This window comes from Ambystoma mexicanum, chromosome 4p (genome assembly GCF_040938575.1).
Source record: "Ambystoma mexicanum isolate Mex_15411 chromosome 4p, UKY_AmexF1_1, whole genome shotgun sequence".
NCBI lineage: Eukaryota > Metazoa > Chordata > Amphibia > Caudata > Ambystomatidae > Ambystoma > Ambystoma mexicanum.
In genome coordinates this window covers 988,086,081-988,100,178 of record NC_090927.1, presented here as the reverse complement: position 1 = coordinate 988,100,178, position 14,098 = coordinate 988,086,081, and the positions used below count along the sequence as shown (strand labels likewise).

General features: G+C 47.8%; 1 protein-coding gene across 1 annotated transcript in view; it reads right to left on the bottom strand.

Moving 5' to 3' along the window:
- Positions 1–824: 824 nt before the first annotated feature.
- The window catches only part of PDSS2 (decaprenyl diphosphate synthase subunit 2), a 1,501,454-nt gene continuing 1,488,180 nt past the window's right edge, over positions 825–14,098 (bottom strand). Inside the window, exon 8 of the mRNA XM_069606567.1 lies at positions 825–1,744. Coding sequence (XP_069462668.1) covers positions 1,586–1,744 — 159 coding nt within the window. The 3' untranslated portion in view covers positions 825–1,585. The remainder of the gene's footprint in view (positions 1,745–14,098) is intronic.

Sequence of the window (14,098 nt, the reverse complement as noted above, 5' to 3'; positions counted from 1 at the left end):
ACAGTCGCCCTTCTTTTGGAAGGAGGCAGGAGGGGTGTGGGGGGGGGGGGTACAGGAGGAGGAAAAGAAGTTAACAGAAATAACTCTCCTAATTGTTTGAGTGAGCGGTGTAATGAAATCTGTTTGCTGTGCTAGCTGTCTCCAGATTGGGCTGTAATTACACCACAGAAGGAAGAAAGGTAGCTGAGTCTCAATCTGGAGCATTTATGTAAACTCAGCCTTCTTGTCAACGGGCGGCTCGGGTTGCAAGCATGCAAACCACAGAAATCATCTCCGATGAACAAAACAGAGACAGTGTCGAATTGCCGACTTGTGATACACCTTATATTGTTTCTGTCATTGGGCTGCTGCGGCCAAGACTTTCAGCGAGCTGGTAAACGAAGGCTAGGAACTTCTCGCGTGTTGCCCTTACTCTAAAGAGTATGGAGGCAAACAAGAGGGGGCGATGGACTTCTGACATTTATCACCAGTGCTTCCAAACTTGTTTATGCTGAGTCCATCTTGAGTCAAAATAATGTTAGCTTGGCCCCACCAAATGCCAGAACGGATTATATTTTCTATTAAACGCAGCCACCCTTCTGTTTTGCCTCGTGCCCCCTACACCGACAGTTTCCTGGCTCTGTACTGGCACTATCCCCTCAGTTTGAAGACCATTGCCTTCAGACAAGGGACACTTTGGCAGCGGATCACCTTTGTCGAATGTTTCGGCAAAAAAAATGGAAGGAAAGCAAGTCAGCCACTCCCCCTCCCCGTGCAGCTAAAATAAAGCAAGCTGTTCTGAGAAAAAAAACAATGAATTGTAACACAATACATGAAAATGCTGCTGGAATAAAATATAGATTTTATATGCACAAACAAGAGTTGCCAATTTGGCACAATCTGCGTGATGTCATTGCTGCGGTCATTTCCTTGCTCCAAGCCGTTGCACATTACCGAGGGGTGTCCCCAATACACTAGGCACACACCTCAAGACATACTTTTTTGTAACCAGAGTAAGGCGACGCCCGGGCACGGGAGGGGGGCGCAGATTGCTTTAGTTCATTGTCTGCTTCATTGATAAACGTGCACGTTGATTGCAGGCGGCTTCGCCTTGGTTATCTGGCAGCTTTAGAGAGCGCTTCTCCCGACACCTGCTGCGGCCTCCCGTGTCCTCCCCGCCCCTCCCTCTGCCCTCTCCTGGAGCAGGAAAACCACAGGCCACCACACTGGCGCCATCCCCGGCTATGTCCAATCAATAAAGACTTATTTCCTGTCCATTTGCTGAGGTCACAGAAGCGAGTCTCATTAATTATTTCTGTCGGTGCAGCCTCAAGTGTGCTTCTGGCATGACAAGTGAAAACTATTTGACCTTTTTTTTCTAATTTTGTTTGCTGCAATTCCAACAGAAAACATGCTGCTTCGGTGCTGTGGTAAATGACAAAAAGCTGCGAAGCCGCCAGAACGAAGTGATGTCTCCAAAGATGTACGCAGGTGTCCCCCCCTCTCCTCCTGGCCAGGGCGCCCGTCCTCTCACTTGTTTTATATGAAATCATTTATTTGTTTTAAAAAAAAGGTGCAGCCGTCTCCCCAATTGACTCTCGAGCTATCAGGAGAATCTAGTCATGGCAAATACAATGTTCTCCAGGGCGGACCTGGCCTCTGAGGGAGGGAAGCCCTCCAGGGCCTCCAATGCCTTGTTTCCATGGAAACGACACAGGTCAATAGCTGAAGTGACACCTTTGCCAGCCTTGATTGCTTCTTCCAGCTGTAAGGAAACAGAAAGGAAAGGGGAAAGAAAATTAGCAGCGATTTACAATGAACTCTTTTCTATGGGTTTTCTTGGCATTGCAGGTTTAAGTTTAACGCTTCGTTCGTGTACACGGCAAAATCGATCTTTTGTTTAAATTACTATTTGAACACTGATGAGGGAGTTCCGATTTCGTCAGACTAAAGACGTATATGCAGCAAGCAATCTTGTAACGATACTAGCTGTATCGAGTTCACGCATATTTTGCTTTGCAAACTTGCATAACATTTTCCCGTTTAAGGTGGTTCATATACAATAAAGCAAGCAATCATGTCTTTGTTAATCAATTAGAGGAGGTAAAGGTAAACCTTATACAATAAACAAATCTAAAACGTGAAAAATTAAGTGTTACTCACCGGAGTGACTAACATACTCCCAAATCCATAGTCCCCTTTCCTCCATTCTATATGGGTATCCCTCTAAATGTATACACATGCAGGGGTGCGGCACTGCAAGCATGAGCTCCCTTAACCCCACCCACCAGCGCCACACCTTAGTCCCCTTTGATGTGTAGGCTGTATTAAACTGTTCAACCTCTCTGCTCTTTTTTTGGGGGGGGGGTGGTGAGACCTATGAAGGAAAGGGGACTATGGACTAGGAGTACGTTAGTCACTCCGGTGAGTAACATTAAAATACTCCTACATCCCGTCCCCTTTCCTCAATCCTGTATGGGCGACTACAACTGATACAACTGCCCTGGGGAGAGCTTGACACTAGGCAAATAAATTACGAAGGACAGCGGGCCAAATGCTGCGTCATCCCTAGCACTGCTGTCCAGACAGTAGTGCTTGTAGAAGGCTGATGGGGTGGCCCAATGTCACTGCTTTACTAATCACTTGCCACGGTACGTGACGCTGAAAGGCAACAGCTGCTACCTTGGCTCTGATGGCGTGAGCGTGCATGCCCCTTGGGGATTCTTTGTGCTGAGCCTTGTATGCCTCCTGGGTAGCTGCAGTAATCCATCCAGCTATTGAAGCTTTGGACACTTGCTGTCCAGGCTTTGACGCGCCAAATGGGACAAATAAGGAGTCAAGTTTTGCAAAAGTCTTGGTTCTGTGAAGATAGAATTTTAGTGTTCGTCAGACATCCAAACAGTGAAGAGCCTTCTCAGCGTCGTCTTTGTGAAAAAAAGTGGGGAGCACAATTTCTTCGTTAATGTGGAAGGAGGAGACCACCTTTGGCAGGAACCTGGGGTGAGTGCAGACCACAACCATGTCCCGATGAAACATAGTGTAGGACTTGGAAGCCACCAGAGCGTGAATCTCACTAACTCTGCAAGCTGAAGTAAGCCCCAGTAGTAGCGTTGTCTTGAGCGTGACCAATTTGGTGTCCACTGTGGCCAAGGGCTCGAATGGTTGTTGCGCAAGGGTGCTAAGAACAACGCTGAGATCCCAGACTGGGTGCAAGCGTCAGATAGGCGGATACAGCTTGATTAACCAAGCAGGATACCTCTTTACTACTGGATTGGCAGAGGAGAAGGTAAACTTGTCAGAGTTCCTGTATGCGCCAATGGCCGCAAGGTATGCCCGACAGGTTGTCGACATGGGCCCCTTGATCTGGCTAAATACGCCAAGAAAGACAACACCTAGTCCAGTGTGCAAGATAGTGGGTCCACTGTTTTCCTTGGACCAGAAGCAGAACCTGATCCATTAGCTTTTGTACTTCTTTCGAGTAGCCTGACTCCTGGCTCCCTGGTGGATTTCGAGGTTGTCTCGAGACAGCTGGAGAGGTTGGAAAGTCACCTGCTCAAGTACCAGGCTGCAGGGCTCTCCAGGTAGGGGTGAAGGACTGCCCCCTCTTCCTGCACAAGGCGCGGGCCCTTCCCAAACGGCAAAGGGACTTCTGGCTGGTCTGACAGCTGTCACAGGTCTGAGAACTATGGCCTGGCGGCCACTGAGGTGCTATGAGGACGAGACGCAGCCGCTCGGACTGCCTGATCTTGCAAACAACCATGTGGATGAGCGGGGTAGGAGGAAATGCATACGTCCACATCCCGTCCCCGGGGATCTGAAGTGTGTCCCTGAGGGAGCCACTCCCTTCCCCCCCCAGGACGCTAACTGCTGACAAGTCTGGTTGCTCTCTATCGCAAACAGGTCTGTGACCGGGTGACCTCACCTGCTGAAAATGTCTCGAAGGACTCGCTCGTTCAGTTGCCACTCGTAGTCGTCGGTGCCCAACCAACCGAATCTGTCCGCCTCCTGGTTCAATTCCCCCGGCAGATGCACCACTGAGATCCAGATGTCCTGCGCAATCGCCCACTTCCAGATGCTGAGAGCCAGTATACATAGGAGCGTGGATCTGGTGCCCCCCCTGCTTGTTGAGGTAGTACATGCAGGTAGAGTTGTCCGTCCGAATGCAAACTGTACTGCTCCTGATCGGTGGGAGGAATGCCATGAGTGCCAGCCAAATGGCCATCATTTCCAGCCAGTTGATGTGATTTTGTTGGTCGGTCCGAGACCACAGACCATGCAGAGAATGTGTCCCCTGGGAAGTTCCTTACCCGTGGAGTGAGGAATCCGTAGTTATAGTAGGATCTGCCAGAGGGGGAATGAATGGTCTGCCCACCATGAGGTTGGCCTCCTGTCCCACCAAGTGAGTTCCTGCTGTAGGTGAGTGTTAGGGAGAATTCTCTGTAAAGGCTAATTTCCCAAACCTAGTGAGTCCCCCAGCAGCTTTGCTGGATTTTTTGGGGTTTATTTTTTTCTCCCGCTAAGAGTGCGACTCTTTTTACTCCCACTCTTAGACATGGTTGGAGGTGTTCCTTTATCTTTCCATGTGTTTTATGGGCTATGGGGTCTTTTACTCCATAGGGTCTCATGTGTTTTTAATGTGGGTTACAGAGCACCCTCCGTGCCGTACCCCAGGGGTGTCGTAGCGACCTCCCAACAGACTCCATACCCTGGGTCTGACTACTGTCTCCCAGGGCATGTAAAGTCCCCATTGCCTTTACTAGTCCCAAATTATGAACAGAAACCAGTACAAACCATCATATTGTGGATATACTGGTCGGGGCAATTCGATTTGGCGGGCTTCTCCACAGAAACCTCGAAAAGTGGTGCCACTCTGTCTGGGTACCACAGGGGGTGTGGGAGGGGGTTTAGGCACCCTGGACTGAGTTACCTTGGTAACTCAAGTCGCACTCTTGTGTGATTGGCCCAAGTGGTGAGCCGGCCGGCTCACCACTTAGCATGTTTGAGTGAATGGGGGTGTGCTGCATAAAAGCAGGGCTTTGGGGACTGGAACTTCAGAAGTCGCCACAGGATATAAGAATCCGAGGAGGGAGAAGCTGAGCCGAACTGCAACGACGACACCACCGGTGGAGTCCTGACCAAACCGTCTCACCACTATTCCCGACAACAGAGGAGATCTCCAGTCCGGAGTCTTCTTCCTTTGACTGGTGGGGATAACCAGTTTTGCTTTCTTTTCACCTTCAAGGAGCATCTCGTGGCCGCCTTGCCCGTGCCAAGCACCTCAGCAACCGGAATACCACGGCTTACCACTACCACAAAGAGAAGGGTAGTACCTTTTAACCAAAAAAACTCTACAGCTGGTTTCTTCCCTGGCAGTGCAACGACCTTCTTTCCTCCACGGCGAGACCTCCTCTTCCCCTGGACAAAACACCGACTTGCAACCGCTGCCAGGAACAACTGCCCCCGCTGGAGCTTCCTTCACACTTAAGGTACTGTGTCCCGCCTGGCTTCCCTTGCGACAGATCGTTCGGGGTGACAGTAAAGCCTCGACTTTCTAACCTGGGCTGGCCTGGGACAACCTAGCTAACTTTTCCTGACTTTAATTTCATCCTTTTTGTGCGAACTATCTACAAGACTCTTTGGGCATAACCCCACTGTGTGAACCTGGACCCCTTCTGCTTGCTCTCTCCAAGAGTGGGCCTTGCAATTGACTTCCTTGCTCTACAGTAGAACTCTGCCTATCCTGCCTTACTGTGGTTCTTTTAAAAGTATTGGAACTTGTGTGCTTCCATAACTCTGCCTTTTTCCCTCCCTTTTTTTTATAACTTATTAGAGTGCCATCTTATGTTAAGCGCTCACCTCTGTCTGAAAATAAGTGGTGTTTCTCACTAAGACTTGTCTAATAAGTAATTAGGGTTGTATATATATAATAGTGACTGTGTGCTGAATTTACTTACCTCTTTTGTGCTAGTGTAATTTACAAGTGTGTCTTTAAATAAATAATTATATATTATTTTATTTATTTATTTGATATAGCTGGTAAACCAACTTTTCAAATATTTACACTCATCATTTTTTTTAAACATGCACATCCACGCTTACAACAATAAAAGATAAGTAAATAATTATTTGTATCTCATTAAAAATAATTATGAGGCAAAATAAAGCAGAGTAGAATGAATAATTATGTTACAACCATCAGACTACCATTCACTTCGAATTGATACAGAGAGTATTCGTAACAGGAAATATTAAATTAAGAAATTGCACAATTGCGAGCTGTATAGTTAATCTTGGATTAGAAAACAAAAGATTCCATATTTGCCTAGAACTAGTACCGCTCTGAACCAACAATTTACTTCCAAAGCATTTCACTCTGATGTCATGTAGAGCGGGGCATTCAATTATAAGATGTTGTAATGTTTCACATTGTCCTTTGTCAACACAGTGCCGACAGAAGTTCTGGTCCTTTGGTATTACTTTCCTTCTATGTAAAATCTCATTAGTTTCATATTGATTTAATCTGAATCTTAGATATTTCTGACGGGATGCAGGTGATGGGTATTTTAGTAGATACTCTGCTATTATCCCATACCTTTTGACGCCAAATGCCTCGGGGTTAAAATCCTTGAGTTTTGAGCAGATTGTCATGTTGGATATCCAGTCTGCTTGATAAATTTTATTTTTGGCACGGTCAGGGTTTATCAAAAGAAGCTCGATCGTTACTGAAGCATCAGAAACCGCATTTAGCGTATGATTTCTCCACTTCAATGACATACCAATTTTGGAGGTTAATAGGTTTAGGGCCAATACATTTAAAAGGCTGCGTTTCCCTATACCATCCAGCATTTTTCGTAGAAGAGCACATTGCTTCCATAGTACATGGGCATGTAGGGAGACCAGACCCAGTTCATGTCGCAGTATGGCCAATGGTGTTCCTGGAGAAAGTGTTAGAACTTTTTTCCAAAATCTGGCTTCTATGCTATCCCAAAATTTACGAGTTTGTGGTGCCAAGGCCTCGACACCATATAGCAGAATTGGAATTACTTTGGCCTTATAAAAGTGCACAATATGTTTCACTGTGAATTTCCCATATCTTCTAAGAATGATTTTCGATTGTGAAATCAAGGAGCTTAATTTAACCCTAGCTTCAGTTGTCGTAGTACTTAGGTTTTTTTTGTGTTCAATGTAAACTCCGAGATATTTATATGTGACAACTTTGGTTAATACACAGTTATGAAGGGACCACTCGAAATGATATTTTTTTGAAAAATTGTTATTACAAATTAGAATTTGGGATTTAGCTGTATTGATCACAAGGTTATTCGATGTTGTATATGAGCCTAATTGATTTAACATGTTTTGTAAGCCTATAGGTGTGCAGGATAATAGTACCAAATCAACTGCGTATAGTAAATAGGGAACCCTTGGAGTTCCTATGCGAGGCGCATCTGTTACGCAGTTCCTTAGTACAGGGCCTATATCCAGAATGAAGAAATTAAATAGAAAAGAGGCAAGAGCACAACCCTGCTTCACTCCTCTATAGGTATGAATGGCTGGTGATAATCTTCCGCCCATATTTAATTTAACTCGCATGGATGTAGAGGTGTGTAACAATGTCACTAGGTTTGTAAGAGAAGTTGGACACCGATGTTGTCTAAGCTTAGTTATTAACATGTCTCTATCAATGTAGTCGAAGGCGGATTTGAAGTCGATGAACCCCAGATACAAGGGGAGTCCACCATCAGCTTGCTCCGATTGAATCATCGAAAGGGCTAGAATGTTCGGTATTGTGCCCATGCCTTTAACAAAGCCTGACTGAAATAAATCTCTTAGGCTGTTTTGATCTACCCACTCATTAAGCTCTTTTAGTATTATTCTACAAAATATTTTCGCCTGAGCATCCAATAAAGAAATTGGGCGATAACTCGTTGGTAACTGGCGGTCACCTTTTTTGTAAATCGGAATTGTAACGGCTTCTGTCCATGTTTTAGGTAATTTTTGATTTTTATTTATTGCAGCGAATATTTTGTAGAGAATTGACCTCCAAACTTCAGGATGTTTTTTCATCAGGGCATTTGAAATCCCATCGGGGCCTACAGCGCACGAGTTGCTAGAGGTCATAATTAGGTGTTTTATTTCCTTCTGATCAGTATGCAACCAAAACCTCATCACTTGTTGTGCATTTAGTGTCGAGACCGTGTTTATGGGTAAGGCATATAGGGATTGGAAATGATCTACCCACTGATGTACCTCAACTACTGAGGTTTGAAGATCTAACTGGTGGGCATTATTAGTTTGATTTAGTATTGCCCACATTTTTGAGATGTTTTTATCAGCCAGAGTCGACAACATAATGGCTCCATCTTTTTGATAAAGATTTGCTCGATGTCCTTTGACCCAGTTATTATAACTCAGGCGGGCTTTTTTAGTGAGAGATATACTTTTACACCAAAGCTCTGGTCAGTGTTTGCTTGTGCTACTGTATCTCTGTACCTATTGTGTATAACTCTACATACTGCCTAACTCTTCTTGAGGGAAGTCTGACTGCTCAGCCACAGCTACCAAGTGAATCTGTGTGGTACAGACTGCTACCAAGTGGGTTTGCTGCCAAACACCTGTAGTCCTAAATCTTTTGCAGTGGTCCCTAAGGGAACTGCACAGGTTTCTGCCCAACAGTGAGCGGGTATAGTGACTGGAACTGCTCGATGACTCCTGGTCCCAAGATGCTGAAAAATGAAGCTGCAGCCTCCTCAGTCACAGCCTGGTGTAAGAGATTGCCAGGAGGCATGCTGCTAGTACTCCCAGCAGGGGCTGGTACCACCAGGCAGTAGTTACTGTTCTGCCGAGGAAGTGAGCAACAGAGGATTTGATCATCAACACTTTCTCCCTCTTGGGGAACACCTTCTGCTTCTGAGTATTCCACAGCAGCCCCAAAAACACCAGTGTTTCTGTAGGGTAGATCTGAGACTTCTGGCAATTGATAGAGAACCCCAGTTTGTAGAGTGAAGTCATGCGTCTGCCCGCCGAGTTACTGACCTGCTCTGGGGATGCCCCTCGGACTAACCAGTCATCAAGGGAAGCAAACAGGGAGGTCCTGTGACCTGAGCAGGGCCGCCACTGCATTCAGTCTTGTGAATACCCTCAGCGCTGTGTTCAGGCCGAATGGTAACACCTTGTATTGAAAATGCAAGCCCATGATCTGGAACCTGAGGAAGGACCGGTGAGGCTGCACTATGGGGACGTGCAAATATGCATCGGATCCAGGGAGCACGTCCAGTCCCCCCACATACAGCGTATCCACTATAAGTGCTGGCGTCACCATTTTGAACTTCTGCAGAGGTAGGCACAGATTCAGGAAGGAAAGATCTAGGACAACTCGCAGGCCCACCTGGTTCTTCTGTTGAATAGCAAAGATGCAGGAGTAAAAGCCCTGCCCCTGCTGAGAGAAAGGAACCTCCTCCACCGCCTCGCTCTCCACAAGCGAACGTATCTCTGCTAAGAGTGAAGGAGTCCTGATCTGTGCGGGGTGGGAGGGACATAGGGAGGGGAATGGCAGGGGAAGCCGGAAGCCAGAGGTGACTACCAATATCACCCATGAGTCCGTAAAACGTGAGCGCCAAGCTTGACTGTGCCGGGCCAGCCTGCAACCGACTGGGGTGCTGTGGATCTGAAAAGAGCCGTCATTGCCACAATGTTCGCTTCAGAGATTCTTGCCTTGAAAGAGGTCTGTTTGTCGGCTGGAATATCCGGGAGTTAGTCTGCAATTTCCCTCCCAAGCTGTTGATTAGCAGCTGCCAGGATGGTATTGGCGTTGGCTTGCCTGAGGTGCAGTCCAGCATTCAAGTACACCTTCTTCCTATAGGAAAGTGGTAGAGGTCTGAGGCTTGGCATTCATAGACGCTGCTGCAATGACTGACAACAGTGACTGGGGGTGAACTGACAAGAGCAGAGTATCACCCTCCACCTGCCTGAATTTTGCATCCAGCCTTTTATTTGTTGGCTGAGTGGAGTGGGGCTTGAGCCAACCATTCTTCGCTAGAGACTCCACGTTCTTCTGCAACAGGTTGCCAGATCTGGATTCCGCATTGATGTTGAGTACTTCGGCTAGCGCCCCTGACTCTGGCAGCTCCTTCTGGGGCTGAGGGATGCCCAGGTATTCAGCTAGGCCAGCAATCCCATCATGGAATGCCCTCGCTGAAAAAGGCATGTCCTGCTGCTTCTCCTCACCAGTGTCTTGTTGGTCATCTGTGTTAGAGGGGCCCCTGGGTCCGCAGGTGTTAGCTCTGCCACTGGAGTTGGCCCAGACGCTCGAACTGGAGGTGTAGGTGCTGAAACCAGAACTACCAGAGGCATGGGCACCAGCTGAGGTGGCGGTGTGGGCAGCAACATCTCCTGAATTATGCCTTTAAGGATGTTATCCATCTGCGTAGATCGTGTAAGGGTAAAAAACCCGTCGAAAAATTATCCTCGCAAGCGGGCTGGGTGCGATCCTGCACCGGCTGCGGCAGAGTAAAGGCCTGCTGTCTGCCCCAACCTTGTGAGTTCACAAGGTTGGGGCAGACAACATGGTACACTCATGGTACCGTGATTGAGCCGTGAAGGTCAGGTATGAAGTGGTCCACGTGACCGGACTCATAGGAAACCAATCCGGCCTGGCCCTAGGCTCGTGCCTTTGCGGTTTTCCCTGTTGCCGGGCTTCTGTCCTGGGCGCTATCTTGGCTGCACAAGCCGCCATCTTGTCCATGTCTTCCTCACGTGGGACCGTGGATGACGCAGGCCTGGGCTCGGCCTGCATGCCTGAACGCATCAGCTCTGCCCCACCTTGCACCTGGTAGGCAGATGGCCCTCTGTCATGGGGCCTGTAGGGCTGTCTGTGCTGCCTGTAGGCGCCCACTCAGGCATTTGCCCGGTAACAGAGCTGAGCCCCTCAGGATGTGCCGGTACCAGAGCTGGTAGGCTCCTCAGTGGCAGAACTCGTAGGGCCGTTAGAGCCCTCGGCCGTTAAGCCGGTAGCTTCAAGAGCCTCAGTATCCTTGCTGCCGGTGCGAGGGTCCGACTGACCCCTCCCGTCAGCAGGCTTCCCCAGAAAGGAGTCACCCCTCTGGGGTGCTTTTGAGGAGAGTATGCTTACCTTCTTGGTCTTTCTGCTTACGTATTCCTTAATGCTCTCCGGCGGAGTCCTGGAGAATAACTCTTTCCACCGCGCAAGCCGGTTTCTGATGGAACAGGGCGTGAGAGCGTCGCACGCCAAGCAGCATTCTCATCCATGGTCTTCCCCAAGGCACCAGAAGCAGAGCGCGTGCGGATCCGAGGTGGGAAAGGAACCGTCACACGACAGGCACCTTCTGAACCCAGCCATGGCCGACATGCGCCGGGGACAGACTAAGGCACTGGTGGACGGTGTTCCTAAAACCTGAAAATTAGGAAAAAGGAAAAGATTAGGGAAAGCGCATGGAATTACGAGGCTTGAGGCCTCACCCAGGAGCACTGGTGAAAGCAGTCCGCTCTCGTTGACGTAGAAAAAAAGAGGACTGGGGTGTGGTGCCGGTGAGCGCGGTTAGGGGAGCACATGCTCCCCGGGCCGTGCCCCTGCGCACGTATACTTTTAAAAGGGAAAGTGTTATTTTTATGGTGAAAAAAAGGCTATGTTCCCATCCCTAGCGAGGATAGGACATAGGAGTACTTGTAAGAACAGTCTATAAGGTAGGTATAACATCCATTCTAACAAATCAACGTGACCCGTGCGATTCACTCCCTACGGTTGAAGGCATTTGAGGGTGGGCGGGCTGCAGTGTTCGACAAAAATACACACAATTCAGGAAAGCTGGTCTTAGTCCCCTCTCACCCTGCAATATAGCTTTCCAACGCCCCTGGACTTCCCGCACAGACAATTCACTCAGAGTCTAGCCTGCAACTATCTTGCCCACCTGGCTGTAAACTGGGTAAAACAAAGACTCTGAGCCCTCACCAGTCTTTACATCAAAATAGGGAAGACACCCCAGGCTCCCTGCAGCTCTCTCTTATCGACTTCTGCTCGGCCATGGCTAAATACATAGCTCTCAAGCTCCAAGGCACCAGATTTTGGTTTTGGCTGGTCGAAGCCTATTGACTTATATGGACGTGTAAAGGGCTTGGTGGGCTAAGCAGATGCTTACATGGCAGGTGACACCCAGCCAAAAGCGTCCGAGTTGGCCAAATATCACCACTTTAGCTGAAGGATAGTTTGTACACAGTAATGAAAACGTTTGTCAACGTATAGTTTTGACTGAGGTGTTAATTTCTAAGCTCTTTTGTATGGTATTCACAACTGTCTGCATAGGCCAGTGGTAGGAGTGCGGGGAGGAGACCAGGCCGTTTTCCCTTGTTTGGTTTTTTCATGCTTTGCTACAACTTCTAACGTTTTCTTATGCCCTGTGAAGAGCCCTCGTCATGCCATGATAGGCTATGTTATGTCTTGCCATATGTGGCTCGATTGCTTATGCCCCTTGCTAAACTGCTTAACATTCAACCATACCTTACACTGTGCTGCTCCTAGTTCCCCCACTCTAGGTCTTCCCACTGGGTTTTGCACTGCAATTACCCCTCAAAGTTTGCTCCCTGGTGGTCCCATAATGACATTGTGCCTAGTGCCCAATGTAATGAGTGCCCTTCTGCGCTTTGGTCACCACTGTTCAATGTAATTCACGTGACTGGCTTCACGATATCGCACTGTGACCTCATAGCAAGCAGAGTTGTTCCTAGAGTTTTTCTTGGAATCCCTACTCCAAACTCCCCTCAGGAACTATTGTCACCCACTTTCTACACAGCACCCAGGGCTGCATGATCCCTATGTTTTTCCACTCCTCCCTGTGTTCCCTCACTCTCATAAAGGACCAAGCGCCCTACACACTGTTCACTGCCAGAGATACAGCACCAATGAGATGTTGCAATGCCAACACCAGATGAAAGCTCCAAGTTGCCCACTAGGCCCTTCACTAATCTCCATGTTCTAACCTTCTTTACCTCTATGCTTAAACTAGATATATACCACCCAAGCCACTTGTTAGGGAGAATTCTCATTTCTGTGGTAATTCCCTTCAACCTTGGAGACCCCCAGCTCATTTGCTGGACTTTAGGACTTTTTAATTTTAACCCTGGAGGGAGTGAGCCCCTTTTCTCACTCTCTCAAGTGTTTTGACCTGATTTGGATTATCTGTTTCATTTGTTTTTGGAGTATGACAAACACCATAGGCATCTATCTACTTTTTGTATGGTGACACACAGCACCTTCAGTGCAGTGTCACAGAGAAATCCTTTAGATTTCCCGTAAGGTTTAAATACCTTTTCTTGTATGAACTTCTGTTCCCAAGAATAGTAAAGTGAAATTGACTTCACTTACCTTTTCTCTTTGTAGGCCCAGCACAAACCATCTTATGTGGAGTGCTGGGGGGTTACTTAGTACCCGTTAGCCTATCTACTCATGTAAAAAATGTTATGTTAACCTCACTACTTTAAATGGCTGGTGACAGTGGTTTAATATTCCTACCATTGTGGTTTTCTACCGCAGGCTGAACGCTCAGCTGCAGTATAGCACACATGGGTGACCATTTTGTCAAAATGGCCCTGGTCTTTTTTTGCCATTTTCTGTTTGTGAGGCCTTTCTTGAGTTTTACTCTATGCACCAAGCCAGGGATGAGCCCTTTGTTCGTTTTGCCTCTGGCGGGCTTCAGTACTGAAACCTGCCTCTGGTCCAGTGTGTCTGAAAGGGCAGGAAGTGAGGGAGGTTCCCCAAACTCCCCTGTCCTTTGTCTCTAGGAATGCCTCAATGCACCAAATCGTGACTGCTTAGGCTATATGCATGAATGGGAGAAACCAGCTTAAAATCGAGGGCTTGGGACTAGAGGCAGAGTCGATCACTGGAAAGAACACCCAATGAAGAAACCGTGAACGAAGCTTGCTGAACCCCCCCCGGAACCTTTGAATTTCACGGTGAAGCCCTGCTGATATGCTGAAATTCCATTTTCTGAACAACAAGAGAAGTTCCGGAAGGGATGACTTCTTCCCTTGGGTTAGTGAGACCAACTTACCCCGAGACGAACTCTACTGGACCATTTTCCCCCGACTGGCTGTACTACTTTTC